Source organism: Macaca thibetana, chromosome 2 (assembly GCF_024542745.1).
Source record: "Macaca thibetana thibetana isolate TM-01 chromosome 2, ASM2454274v1, whole genome shotgun sequence".
NCBI classification, from domain to species: Eukaryota; Metazoa; Chordata; class Mammalia; order Primates; family Cercopithecidae; genus Macaca; species Macaca thibetana.
Window position 1 is genome coordinate 123541739 of NC_065579.1, and position 14402 is coordinate 123556140.

Consider the following 14402-nt stretch of genomic DNA (forward strand, 5'->3'; position numbering starts at 1 on the left):
TTTGGTTGTTTCTTCCCTTCCCTTTTCATTTTCATTGATTTCCATTTAAGAGAGGTGGTTGTTGAGCAACTGCTTCTTTTGTTTTGTTTTGGAGATGGGGATTTGCTCTGTCACTCAGGCTGGAGTGCAGAGGCATGATCATGGCTTACTGCATCCCTGCCCTCTTAGGCTCAAATGATCTCCCAATTCAGCCTCCCAAACAGCTGACACTACGGGTGCGCATCACATACCTGGCTCAGTTTTTATTTTTTTCCACAGAGGGGGTCTCACTATGTTGCCGGGGCTGGGCTCAAACTTCTGGGCTCAAGCAATTCTCCTACCTTGGCCTCCCCAAGTGCTGGGATTACAGGCATGAGCCACTGCACCTGGTGAGCAATTGCATTTTTATAATGTCATGGTTAATAAAGAACATGATGGCCAGGTGTGGTGGCTCATGCCTGTAATCCCAGCACTTTGGGAGGCTGAGGTGGGCAGATCACAAGGTCAGGAGTTTGAGACCAGTCTGGCCAACATGGTGAAACCCCATCTCTACTAAAAATACAAAAATTAGCTGGGCATGGTGGCGGGTGCCTGTAATCCCAGCTACTAGGGAGGCTGAGGCAGAAGAATTGCTTGAACCCAGGAGGCAGAAGTTGCATTGAGCAGACATTGTGCCATTGCACTCCAGCCTGGGCAACAGAGCAAGACTCTGTCTCAATAAAATAAAATAAAATAAAATAAAATAAAATGAAATAAAATAAAATAAAGTAACATGAGATGTGGAGTCAAACAGATGTAGGTTTGAATTTTAGCTTTACCACTTACTGTTTGGTCATGGAACCAAAGGAATATTAAACTTTCTGAACCTCCCTTTTCATATCCTCATCTGGGGATAAGACCATTTTTCTTGCACAGTTGTAGGGAGAATGAGGCGGTAATGTATGCCCGTAACCCACTGTTTATGGTGAGAGGCCAAAAATGGCAGCTCGCTTTCTTCTTACCTTGGTAGATTTCTTTAATCCTGGCATAATCTGTCTTCATATTCTTTTAGTTTCTAAAACTGGCCAAGCTTATCCTGGCTTTACAGCCTTGGCGAACGTTATATGTCATTCTCTTAAACCCTAGAGAGCTTCTATTCTGTTTGCTTAATTGTATCTTCTCTTACCAATCCTCAAGTCTAAGTTTAAACATCACTTTTCCGAAGGGGCCCATTGTGTCCCTCCGGTGTCAGCTATAGCTCCCACCCCTCTCACCACGCTTGGCTTTCATAGGATTGCCATGTTAGCTTACTGAGAGAGGTTACTTCTTTTTCTCCCCTATTGGCCTGTAAGCTTCAGGAAAGCAGGGCCCATTGTGTCCCCACTGACTAGTACAGTGACTGACTGCCACATAGTTGGCATCCTAATATTTGTTGGACACATGGTTTTTCTTTTTTTTTTTTTTCCTTTTTTTTTTTTTCTTTTGAGACAGAGTCTCGCTCTGTCACTGGGGCTGGAGTGCAGTGGCATAATCTTGGCTCACTGCAAACTCTGCCTCCTGGGTTCAAGTGATTCTCCTGCCTCAGCCTTCCGAGTAGCTGGGATTACAGGTGCATGCCACTGCGCCCGCCTAATTTTTGTATTTTTAGTAGAGATGGGGTTTCACCATGTTGGCCAGGCTGGTCTTGAACCTCTGACCTCAAGTGATCCACCCACCTTGGCCTCCCAAAGTGCTGGAATTACAGGCATGAGCCACCACACCTAGGTACAGTATATTTAATGATCCTGGTTCCCTCCAAATCATTAGAAGTCAAAACATATTTCCAGATGCCCCACAGGGTGTGGTACAGTCCCAGTTGAAAAATCATGGATCTTTTAAACCTTAGGTACTTCACATGAATGTTATAACCATTCAAGAAGAGAAAATTACATGAAACTCGGAAGCTAGGTGAACTCCCATCCCCCTCCTAGTCCCAGCATACTATTCTTGCCAAGGCTTCTGATATTCAAAAGCAAAAGGAAATAGAATGTGTTTGTGCCTGTTTTAATGTTAAGAAGACCAATCAGTTAAGTATTGCCAAAATGGATCTTTCGCATACTTCCTATTTTCTTTTGCAGAGGTGACAGATTCTCCCTGAATCATCAAAGGCAGAAAAGGATGAAAGTGGTGTAAAGACACTCTGATGGTGGGCTCAGACTCCAATCTGAGATTAATCTCAGATGCACTCCTTCCAAAGAGAATCCAGGTGAAGCCCACAGGTCCATACATCTGATAGGGCTGAATTTTGAAAGGGCTTCTCAAGGGCATTGGAGAAGAGCATTTCATAATTCACATTATCACACTGCCCCTGAACAATTCAAAATGGGGAAGGATCAATAGATACTTACAGTGCCACTGATCAATACTTAGTTTATTATGGTTATCTGTGATTTTAACAAGTATATTCACGAGTATAAGACATTTTATTGACTACAAAACAATTTAAGAAATGTACTTGATCCACTAGAAATAAATACTGTACTTGATCCACTAGCAATCAATAATTCAGCCCAGTGGACAACACCTGAGACTGGGTAGTTTCCTAGGTAAGGGTTATTTTGACCTGTGCTTGGACTGACTTAGCCCTTCTACCACTAGTAAATGAAAGAAAATTATGACTGTTATCTTTAAGAAGTAACAATGAGCAAGAAGAACTGGGCTTAGCATGTATTCATTCGATTTTCATTAATCCATTTAAAAAGTTATGTTGACTACTTTCACTCTTCCTATGGAGAAGTTGTTCCTGGATAGCATTCATGGAATGAGGAATTCATAGTTTAGTATTTGGAGTTTGCCAACTCAGGATTTACTTCCTGCTTTTCTCCTAATAGTGGTAAATTACATGACCTTTCTAATTCTCAGATTCTTTCTCTGTAAAATGGAGATTAGCTAGCACTATATACCCCATTAGGCTGTTGTGGGGATTAAATGAGAAAATACATATAAAGCACTTTTAAACACCAGCCTGGAGTACATTGAACTAGAATTCAACAAATACCAACTTGTTTTTGCAGCAGGACATACTTTCTTTTTTCTACTCCAAAGTGGCACAAGGATGGGGGTGGAAGGCATGGAGAGTAGTAGAAAAGACCCAGGGAGGTCCAGAGGAGGGGCACATGAAAAGACAGAAACAGGGCATGGTGGCTCACACATGTAATCCCAGCACTCTGGGAGTCTGAGGAGGGCAGATCAGTTGAGGTCAGGAGTTCAACACCAGCATGGCCAACATGGTGAAAACTCATCTCTACTAAAAATACAAAAGTTAGCCATGTATGGTGGTGCACACCTGCAATCTCAGCTACTTAGGAGGCTGAGGCAGGAGAATTGCTTGAACCCGGGAGGCAGAGGTTGTAGTGAGCTGAGAGCATGCCACTGCACTCCAGCCTTTGCCACAGAGCAAGACTCCATCTTAAAAAAAAAAAAAAAAAAAAGAAGAAGAAGAACAAGAAGAAAAGAAAAGAGAGAAACAGGACATAAGAGGCTCACTAAACTTTTGAGCTGAAAAAGGAGTTAAGTTTTTCATTACCTTCTGGGCTTTGTGTACATGTCAAAAGATTTTCTCTTTGGAAATGGACTGTGTCTCCATGCCCTGTGAGATAACAGAGGACAACTATTGGCTTGTCTTGACAAGCATGGATGAAGCACCTCCCTTGACATAACACCAAGTCAGTGCTTAGTAAAGGGTGGTCTGTTACGTGGGGCAAGGTTAGTATAGAAATTGAGAGCTGGTGTTGAGAAACTTTGATTGCAATTTGACAGAGTAGTTTTATGTCTGTTGAATCTAATAATAAATAGGGATGTGTATTTTATGTTTTTTCAATTGTCTAATTTATCTTTTTCTGAATTAGCTTTTCTCCTCTAGTAATTTGCTTTCCATTTTACTTTATAAAACTATAGGTACACAATGGATTGGAAATTTTAAAAATTGGTCTTTCACTACTGATAGTTAGAGAAGCACTACTTTAGGAAATAATCTAAACTTGCCTATTGTACTGAAGAAAGTCATTCTTCCAGTTCTGGAAGCTCTTTAAGGACTCTCACATTTGTGGAAACTCTTTAGTCTGAGCCTTTGTTCCTAAGAACAGAACAAACTAATAGTTTAAAACAATTCTGGAATCTTTATTTCTTATAATATTTAAGCTTTTGTGAATACAAGGAAGAATTTTGAAAAATTTTCTCAAATGTTGAAAAATAGACAAATACCAAGGAAGGTGAGGCAATTTAAAAAATCCACCTTGCTAAATAAACATACATCTTTATGAGGTAGTTCAGTATGTCTTGATACAGAGGCCTAAGATATATTAGGCAAAAAACAAAACAAACAAAAAAACTAAGTTGTAAAACTGTACTTGTAATATGCTGGACTTTTAAAAAGTTGCTATATGCATAAAAAAAAATCCAAACAAATATACAGTAAATTAACTATCATATCTGAGAGTTAGTCTAATGGGCACGATTATGTTTTTGTTATGTACTATTTTGGTTTTGCATTTAAAATGTTTACCATGAGTATATGGTATTTTGTAATAAAAAAGAGGAAACTTACATGTTGAATAATGTACTCTTGTCACTTTTTGGCTTTTAATAAATAATGTAGTTTAATTGGTTTAACACCAATGTGGTTGAGAAATGTTTTTCAAAAGAGACGAAGAAATCCATGCAATAGGATTGCTGAGCTTCCATTTCTTTCTTCCTTTTTTTTTTCCCCTCTTGAGACAAGGTCTGGCTCTATTGCCCAGGCTGGAATGCCGTGACACGATTCTGGCTCGCTGCAACCTCCGCCTCCTAGGCTCAAGCCATCCTCACAGCTCAGTCTCCCAAGTAGCTGAGATTATAGGCACACATCACTACAACTGGCTAATATTTGTATTTTCATAGAGATGGGGTTTCACCATGTTGCCCAGGCTGGTCTTGAACTCTTGAGCTCAAGCAATCCTCCCACCTCGGCCTCCCAAAGTGCTGGGATTACAGGTGTGAGCCACCATGCCTGGCCCTGAGCTTCCATTTCTATACCATCTTTTCCTCTTTGGGAGCCAAGTGATACTTGCCCTTTCAAGGCATACTTGCAATTGTAATCATACCATTTCTGGAACAGAAAAATGTTATTTTATGCAAGATACATGTATGGAAATATTAAGGTCTCCCTATATTTCATTTCCACTCCCTTCTCTGCATTATGTAGGATTAAAGGATGTCAGAGAACTAATTTCTTGAATTTAGAAGACCTGTTTGCCAGTTTGTGAAATGAGTATAAATTACCTGCTACAAATAAACAACATTCCCAAGATGAAAAAACCTAAAAATTCTCATCAGTCATCCTCGGTGAGACAAACTACTGTATTTCATCAATTCTAAGGCAACTTTATTGTAAGACACAGCATTATTTTTAATGTACTATTAAGAAAAAACTGCCAATTCAAGTAGAATATGCCATCAATCAAAAGATGAACCCTGTTTTCAAATGTAAATATTTAAAAATGTACAACCTGGAATAAAATATGGTAATACTATAACTAAAAATCCGAAATCTTGCCCAGTATGATTACTCGAAGTAGAACACTGCAACCTGCTTCACATGAAGCCCTGACATAAACGGAAGAATACGTAAACATTTTCAGTAGCACACCTTTCGTTTATTGACCTATGTAAAAAAATAATAGGTCTTGAAAAGTCAGAACAATAAAAGAATATGCAAAAGGGTTATTTCTGTTTCTAGAAGGCTATACAAATATGCAAAAAAGGAATAAGTTATTTTTTTGCTTGTTTTTCCAAAAATTTTCCCTAAACTTCATTTCTAATTATACAAATGACTAAGGACCAGTTTAACAAATCATTTTTATGTATATATTACATGCTTTGGAATATAGATAGAAAATGTTCCAAAAAGTTGTTCAGAAACTTTTCTATTCACAATATGAACAAGAAACTTGTATAAAAGAGGGAGGAAAGGAGCACCTTTTATGGAATTTTGAAACAAAGATGACAAAAAAGATCAAACTGGAATATGGAAATAATTTGCTTTAAAAAACAAACAAACAAAACCCTACAATAAACCATAGCTAATTTGTTCTTCCCAGGAAAGTATGAGGTAGTTTTAGCCTCATAATTAAATCCACTGCAGCTTGGAGTTTTTTGTCGTTGTCGCTGTTGTTGTTTTTTAACGTTAACTTTGTTTTTGTCACTTGGTGACTTGGAACTACTTGTGGAATTCAGACTTGTTTAATTTTCTAATGTTCACCATTTTAAGGCACGCAATTCATCTAAAATGACGTGGCTTTTTTTTTTTTCTGTTGTTTTGGATGCCTTCTGTATCATCTTAAAATACTTTTTCAAACTGATAATTATAAAAACTTTCCATATTAAGTCTGCCACTTCAAATGACAGCCGAGTTGGAGAATTACCAGCCAGAACAATAGCTCATCATGCAATTAGTGGAGAAAGGAAAAAGGAGCTCAATGATATTGTACCTTAAAACATTCTCCAAGCAGACTTTGTCAATTATTCAGTGGGCTGCTTCATTTTCCCCAATCTGCTACCATAAGTTATATTACAGGATGCTATGGTAATAAGTTTTTCCAGAACCCATTTTATGGTACTTATGAAAAACACCGCTCTTTATAATATCCTAAAAAACATTTACACTCATTCAGAACTTCATGAAAATCCAGCTTCAAGTAATCTTCCAATACTGTCTAAATTGTCCATGTCTGTGTAGAAAGAGCATGTTATTCTTTGTCAGCTCGCGAATTCAAACTCTGTGAGGTGAGCAGTGACTCCGGAGCTTCTGGTTCCCCTTTTCTCATCCTGCTGAATTGTGCTCTGAGATTTCCCCTGTCTTTATTGCCATGGGACATCCTGAACGCCCTTTCATGGTTTTGAGGTTTGCCTTTAACATCTTTTATTCCCTTAAAAAGTGCTTGCTATTGATGAAGGCTTCACACTGAGTCCTCTCTTGGCAGTACTTCAACACGTGGGCAGACCCTGCAGTTAGGTTAGTGCCTAGAGTTTGAAAGGCCAAATCCTCCTTCAGGGGCTTTGTGGGGCTTCGTGTGTGATTCACTGATTCACTTCCAGGGCAACTAAGTCTTCTCTTCAACCTTTGATGTCTTTAGGTTTCTAAAACGAACATCCTCTCGGAAGACGAATACGATTTGCAAGGCACACTAGTGTGAGAACGCAGTGCTTGGTCAAGAGGTCCAACTGCAGTTCAGACTAATGTTCCAGGCTTTGAATCTTCATGCCAAAAGAGTCTCTGCTCACTACTCTCCAGGTTGTCTTCCAGCCGGTTTCCATCTGTACCATCCAGTTGACTGATTTCTGTGTATTGTCTATTAAAGAAAACCAGAAAAGTTACTACTTGTGGCCATATTTTTGTCCCCACAGCACAAAGACTACTACATTTAAAGAAGTTAGTAGGAAGCACTATTAAGAAAAAATTCCCAAAATGTAGAGATAAGGCAAAGGAGAAGGATGACTGCATGTTCTTTCAATGTCAAACCGGAGCATTGTTTAACAGGCCCATAAAAAGGATTATTTAATTCTCTGGAAAGACATACCTTTGTTTAACTTGTATTTACCATTGATCAGGACCCAGATTGTATTAAGTTACATGTTAACTTGTAGACTTTTGTCTCAAAGCAATACAAATAACTTGTCTAGTAAAAAAGATTATGGTTACAGTTTTATTGCCCTATAGGATATTAACTGGTTTTGTATCTCATTTGGTAGTCTTTTCCAACATTCTCTCTTTCAGTGTCTTGAATTCTCTTTGAACCAGCTTTATCATTCTGCTAGTTCACTTATCAATGAGTTCAATAAATCTTTGGCCCATGCCCATTTTTATTTGTGTGACAGTTATATTTTTAACGTTTTAAAAATTATATTGTGACAATCACATTTTAAGTATTCTTCAAATTAAGGGAATATGCTAGATGCTTTCCTCAGGGACAAAATAATACATTCAGAAGGTGGCAGGGGCACGTAGGGACATACATGATATCCCTAGGGCTTATGGGTCAGGCATAATTGGAAGTGATCCAGGAAACAGCATCACATTAAAAAATCATAGGCATATTTAGATGGCAATTCCAAGTGAGAGCATCCTATCATACAAACCATTCTGATAAGCAAAACTGCATTATTGTCACGGTAGGTTAAGAGAGATTAGATGGTTAGTTGATTTCTTTTATATTTTACATTCCAAAGTATTTTAGTAAAGGTGATTTTTTTTTTAAAGTCTTTGGAAGAAGAGCTTTGGAAATAAAGGTTTTTAGTGTTTTCATGTAACATAAAAAACAAAGGCAGATTTCATAATTTCACACATCAGTCAGTGCAAGCAAAACTCCTGCTATGCAAGAAGCAACACACAGATTAAAGGTACTGTACTTACTACAGCTGGCTACACTTAGCAAAAGAGAATTTACAACTGATCTCATTTCTGGAGACACAACCATTCTTGGGGATAGAAGCCCTTGGTTTTGCCTAGTAATAGAGTTAGATAGGAAAGGAGAAAGGGAATGGAAAATAGGAGGTGAAAGAAAAAAAGTTATTTGGAAATACAGTTTGCAGCAGTAGAGCCAAGAATTTCACTGTATTATGTACTAGGTAGCTTCAACATTTCTACTTTGGAAAGTTTATGCTAATGACAATTATGCCAATTGTACTAGAAAAAAAATTTATTGGTAAAAATTAGTACCTTTCTATAATTTTAAGACCTGGATACTCTAGGGCAAAGGATCTTTAAATAATATACACTTTATTTTAAAAAACAACAAAACACTAACATATTGCTATGCATTTCAAATCTTTGGCTTAAGGGAAAAATCTAGTTTTTCATTTTTATCTTAAAACCTAATTCCCTCTTATTTTAAAAATCATGTTTTCATAAAAACAATGTACAGAATTTTAGAGCAAATTTCTAAAGCTTTATGAATGATTGTTACTATCCTTGCCTTGTTAATAGGTTAAGTTAAATTGATCAGACTGTATCCTAAAAAGAACCCTAAATAAACAAATGGATGGGAATAAGCACTTCCGTATCTCTGTGGCCATAAGAGCAAAGTGGCACATCTTTCTGGAAAGCAAGAGCTTTAAAAAATACACTTTTCAATTTAATCCACTAACTCTAGTTATTGGAATGTATCCTATGAAAATAATCTGGGATTCAGACACATATTTTGGACAAAGATGTTAACAGCTGCAATACTGGGCTGGGCGCCATGGTTCACTCCTGTAATCCTAGCACTTTGGGAGGCCAAGGCGGGCAGATCACGAGGTCAGGAGTTCGAGACCAGCCTGGCCAACATGGCAAAACCCCGTCTCTATTAAAAATACAAAAATTAGCCAGACATGGTGGTACGTGCCTGTAATCTCAGCTACTTGGGAGGCTCAGGCAGTAGAATCACTTGAACCTGGGTGGCAGAGGTTGCAGTGAGCTGAGATCACACTACTGCACTCCAACCCGGGCAACACAACAAGGCTCCATCTTGGGAAAGAAAAAAAGTAAAAATGGCTGCCGTACTTTAATAAGAAAAAGAAAAATCTAAAAGCCTCTCAAAAAAAAAAACTTCAAAAAATGAGGAGCTGCTAAGTAAATTAGGGTTCATTTGAGGGGAATATCATCTTAGTCATATAAAATAAGGTTTAAAGAGTTTTAAAACACATGGGAACATGGTTATGTTATGATGTTAAGTTTTTTAAAACACGGAGATGTAGGATTTCATGTACAACATAAGATATAAAACTGTATGTACAATATCATTCCATGTTACGTGGACAGAGAAAAATGGGGAAAATATGCCAAAATGTTAAGAGCTGCTATCTCTGGATAGTGGAATTATGGCTAATTTATTTCCTACTTATTTATCTCTTTATTATAAAATTTCCACCATGAGCTCATATATGCATACGCATACACAAACAAACAATAGGGATTTTTAAATAGCTTCTAATTTCCTGTATGTTATGCCCCCTGTGATCCCCTATCAAGCCATCTTGGGCTGTCTGATACATATGAGCAGACTTTGTAAAAACAGATTTTCTCTAAAAATGCTTAACACTCCCTGAGTCCAATGACAGTAGTGTTAAGGATATTAGAACTGCGTAATGCACCAAAAACTGTATTATCATTTCTGAGTCAACAAAAAGACAAGTAAAATTACACAAACATGAAAATAATTTGCAAATATATTATTAAAAAATGGTTAGAACTAAACTGAAAAGTTCGGTTCAAATTTTAGACCAGTCATGTTGGTTCTTGCTCCTAACTCATTTTCAAACATTATTTACAGAAGTCCAAGCTATGTGACATCTTCTGAAGTATATTTTCATTACAATTCTATTTTGAGTATACCCTTTGTTTAGCTGAGACAATTGGCTTAATATTTCAAGCCAAGAAAAACTCCCACTGAATGTGGAGAAAAAAAAAAAAAAGGCATTTGGGCCTGAATATTTCCAATTTGCTTGTAACAGTGAGTGCCTTAATAAGAAACTGCTAAATTCTCAAATTTACCAGCATAGAAACCTTTATAAGTTGTAGCCTGTATAAGTCTTCTGTGCCTGAAGCAATATGACTTAAAGGAATCAAAATTACACATTCTAAAAAAACAGAAAATGTCCTACTTCTTGGTACCATGGGTGTGGATTATCTTTTGTGGGAAAGTAAAAGGGACAAATGACCTCTTCAAACTTAATTCCTATGGATAACAAGAATTTTTTTAAAAAGTAATTCAGAGTCTGCAATTAAAAAAAAAATCAGTTTTAACAAATTGCTGTTGTACATTTCCTCTAATGTTTACAAAGAACTACTTTTACAGACAAACAGGACAGCTGGCTGTGTCTGTTGCTTCATAACAAACATAGGATCAGATAAAAAGGCAGCAAATGTTTGAAATCCAGCCTACCAACTGTCTGAGGAACCTTGGTACGAACAGCCTTTCCTGGAGTAGAGAGATTATTCCTGCAAGGTTTCAAAAGAGACTTAAATGGACTTATCACTAATAGGATTTCAAGTACCATAATTTTTTAAAAAAGCTTCAGACTCAGAATTCAATGTACAGACTAAAGAACAGAACGCGTTAGATGAGAGGTTAGCAAACTTTTTCTTAAAGGCCAGATATTTTTGGCTTTGGTGTCTGTGCAAGTAGTTCTTTGTAAACATTAGAGGAAATATACAAGAATTCAATGTAATACTGAAGAACAGGGTCAAATTTGAATGAGTTAGATTAGGGGTTAGCAAACTTTTTCTTAAAGGCCAGATATTTTTGGCTTTGGTGTCTGTGCAAGTAGTTCTTTGTAAACATTAGAGGAAATATACAAGAATTCAATGTAATACTGAAGAACAGGGTCAAATTTGAATGAGTTAGATTAGGGGTTAGCAAACTTTTTCTTAAAGGCCAGACACTTTTTGGCTGTGGTGGCCAGATATTTTGGGCTTTGGTGCAGCTACTGAGCTCTGCCCTCATAGTGCAAAAACAGCCACAGAGAACGTGTAAGTGAATGAGTGTGGCTATTCTCCAATGAAACGTTATTTACCAAAACAGGTGGCAGCTGGATTTGGCCCACAGGCCATAGTTTGCCAACCCCTGAACTAGATTATCTGACGTTTGTAAATTAGGATCCTTGAATTCTTTTGAACTGGAACAGGCTCCTAGGATTTTCAAGCACCGCCTCCTCACCTGCTTGGAGAGGGTAAAGGATTATAGACATTGCCATAGCAGCTGGTGTAAGAAGAATGTGCTGGAGTCTCATAATCCGACAGCCCTATGGTTAACTGGGTCCTCCAGTTCCCAGAAGCATTTGTAGAAGACACTGGAAATAAAAATGGAAAAAGATAAAATTAATGGAGATATTAAAAGTGAAAAATCGTTAAAGTCATTCAGATGAACACTGCAATCAGCTTTGTCAGAGCAGAGATTTAAGAGGGTTTGAAGTAACAGAGTTCCTATTCCAATTTAGTGAATTCCTGGCTATGTGACCTTAGGCAAGTAGTTTATCCTCTTTAAGCCTCAGTTTCCTCATGTATAGAGTAGGGATAATAATATTAATATATTCTGTATGGGTATGATACCAGGATTAAAGTAATTATGAAAATCTTTAGCACTATACTTGATACAGAGTAAGCACTCAATAAATGATAACTATTAATATTATTGAGAATAAGATTAATTGAAAGATAAATTTGTCAATTCAAAAAATAATTTAGGTTGGGGTCAGGCGCAGTGGCTCAAGCCTGTAATCCCAGCACTTTGGCAGGCCGAGGCGGGAGGACTACTTGAAGCTAAGAGTTCGAGACCAGTCTGACCAATATGGTGAAACCCTGTCTCTACCAAAAAATACAAAAATTAGCCGGGCATGGTGGTGCATGGCTATAATCCCAGCGACTTAGGAGACTGAGACAGGAGAATTGCTTGAGCCCAGGAAGTGGAAATTGCAGTGAACCAAGATCACGCCACTGTACTCCAGCCTTGGTGACAGAGTGAGACTCTGTCTCAAAATAAATAAATAAATAAAAATAATAAAAATCATTTTAGGTCAGGCTCAGTGGCAAAAGCCTGTAATCCCAACACTTTGGGAAGTCAAGGTGGGAGGATCGCTTGAGCCCCTGAGTTCAAGGCCAGCCTCAGCAACATGGCAAAACCCCATCTCTGCGAAAAATACAAAAATTAGCCTGGCGTGGTGGTGCACACCTGTAGTCCCAGCTACTTGGGAAGCTGACATGGGAGATCACTCAAGCCTGGGAAGTCAAGGCTACAGTGAGCCATGTTTGCACCACTGCACTCCAGCCTGGGCCACCAAGCGAGATCCTATCCCCAAAAAGAAAATAATAATAATACATAAATAATTTTTAAAATAACTGGAAAGACAAGCAAGAAAACAATTCTCATATATTGCGAGAATCTTCCCATTCATGCTATGGTGTTATAAAGGTGAGATGATGATTCTGGGTTTGTCAGAGGCCTTGGAGGAAATGTGTTCCATAAGTTGACGTATTGAGACTTGACTATTCTTCAGCCAAAGATAACACTGGCCACTAGCAAGATCAAGGCTATTTTTTGTCTTAAAAAAGTGTGTGTATGGGGCGTGGGGTCAGGGAGGCGAGGTGGTAACTAGCACAGGAAGGAATTCAGGAAGAAGGGATTTAGTTCTACAGAAGAACTGAACTGGAACAAGACAAGGGCATAATTTGGGAGCAAAGCCCAACAAATGCCTCATCACTGGGTGTTTGTTGTCCTCTCTATAAAACCAGTTCTGCTCCATGCCTAGGATGGACAAGGTAACCACAACGCCATGATGCTCGTCCAAGACTCAGAAACCAGCACTGCTCTTTTCCATCTCTTTTCCTTTTCCTGTTTCTGGCTTCAGACCTACTCCTCTTCTCTCTCATCCCCACAAACTGCCTGTGATCACTATAGGACAAACACATTTCAAAACTCATCTGTGGCCCTGCATGTCATGAGGTTTTGACTAACTGATGTAACACTCTCAGTTTGAGCTTCCAAGCCATTTCTGAACTGTAAATCAGAGGCTCTGAGCCTTGGTGGTTAAGATGTCAGAGCTAGGGGGCTGGGTGTGATGGCTCACGGTTGTAATCCCAGCACTTTGGGATGCGGAGGTGGAAAGATCACTTGCGGCTAGGGGTTGGAGACCAGCCTGGGAAACAGAGCCCAGTCTCTACAAAAAAAATAAAATCAGCCAGGCATGGTGGTGCGTACTTGTAGTCCTAGCTACTTGGGAGGCTGAGGCAGGAGGATCTTGAGCCAAGGAGTTTGAGACTGAGTGAGTTATAATGGTGTCACTGCACTCCAACGTGGTTGACAGACTGAGACTCTGCCTCTTTAAAAAAGAAAAGAAAAAAAAAAAAAAAAAAAAGCTGAGCTAGGATAGATCCCCACCCCACCACTTAGTAGCTTCTGGACTTGGGTTATTTAAACTCTGTAGCCAGAGTTGCCTAAGCTGCAAAATTAGGATAGTAACAATAAGCATAACAATAGCAATCACTATATAGAACTGTTGCATACATTAAATAGGAGACTGCACGTAATGTGCTGAATGTGCATGGCATCTAGTAAGATGCCAACAAATAGTAGTTGTCATTACTAAAACTGAGTCCACCGAGAGAGCCTTCAGGTGGCTGGAAGGGACTACAAACCTAGGACTAATCTAGCAAATAACTGGAAATTTATCTCTCCATGAGAATGATGCCTGCCTGTTGTAATACATTTCTGCAGTTATAAAGTGGAGACAGAAATGAGGGGAAATCCAGAAGGGATTTCTGGGAGTACTGATTCCATCCCTGTAGTTCTTTAAAGAGTGATGCCTTTTGGTCTGTGGGGCCACATCTTGCTACTGTCAGCAAAGCTCACACCAGGTCTGAAACAGGAAGCTTCATTTCCATCTCACCTTTA

General features: G+C 38.5%; 1 protein-coding gene across 5 annotated transcripts in view; it reads right to left on the reverse strand.

The window, feature by feature from the left end:
* Nucleotides 1-5608: 5608 nt before the first annotated feature.
* The window catches only part of FRMD4B (FERM domain containing 4B), a 360926-nt gene continuing 352132 nt past the window's right edge, over nucleotides 5609-14402 (reverse strand). For all 5 annotated transcript variants that reach the window (XM_050781288.1, XM_050781285.1, XM_050781286.1 and 2 more), the window contains 2 exons: nucleotides 11673-11805; nucleotides 5609-7325 (listed from right to left, as the gene is read on the reverse strand). In XM_050781288.1, coding sequence (XP_050637245.1) covers nucleotides 7205-7325; nucleotides 11673-11805 — 254 coding nt within the window. In that variant the 3' untranslated portion in view covers nucleotides 5609-7204. The remainder of the gene's footprint in view (nucleotides 7326-11672; nucleotides 11806-14402) is intronic.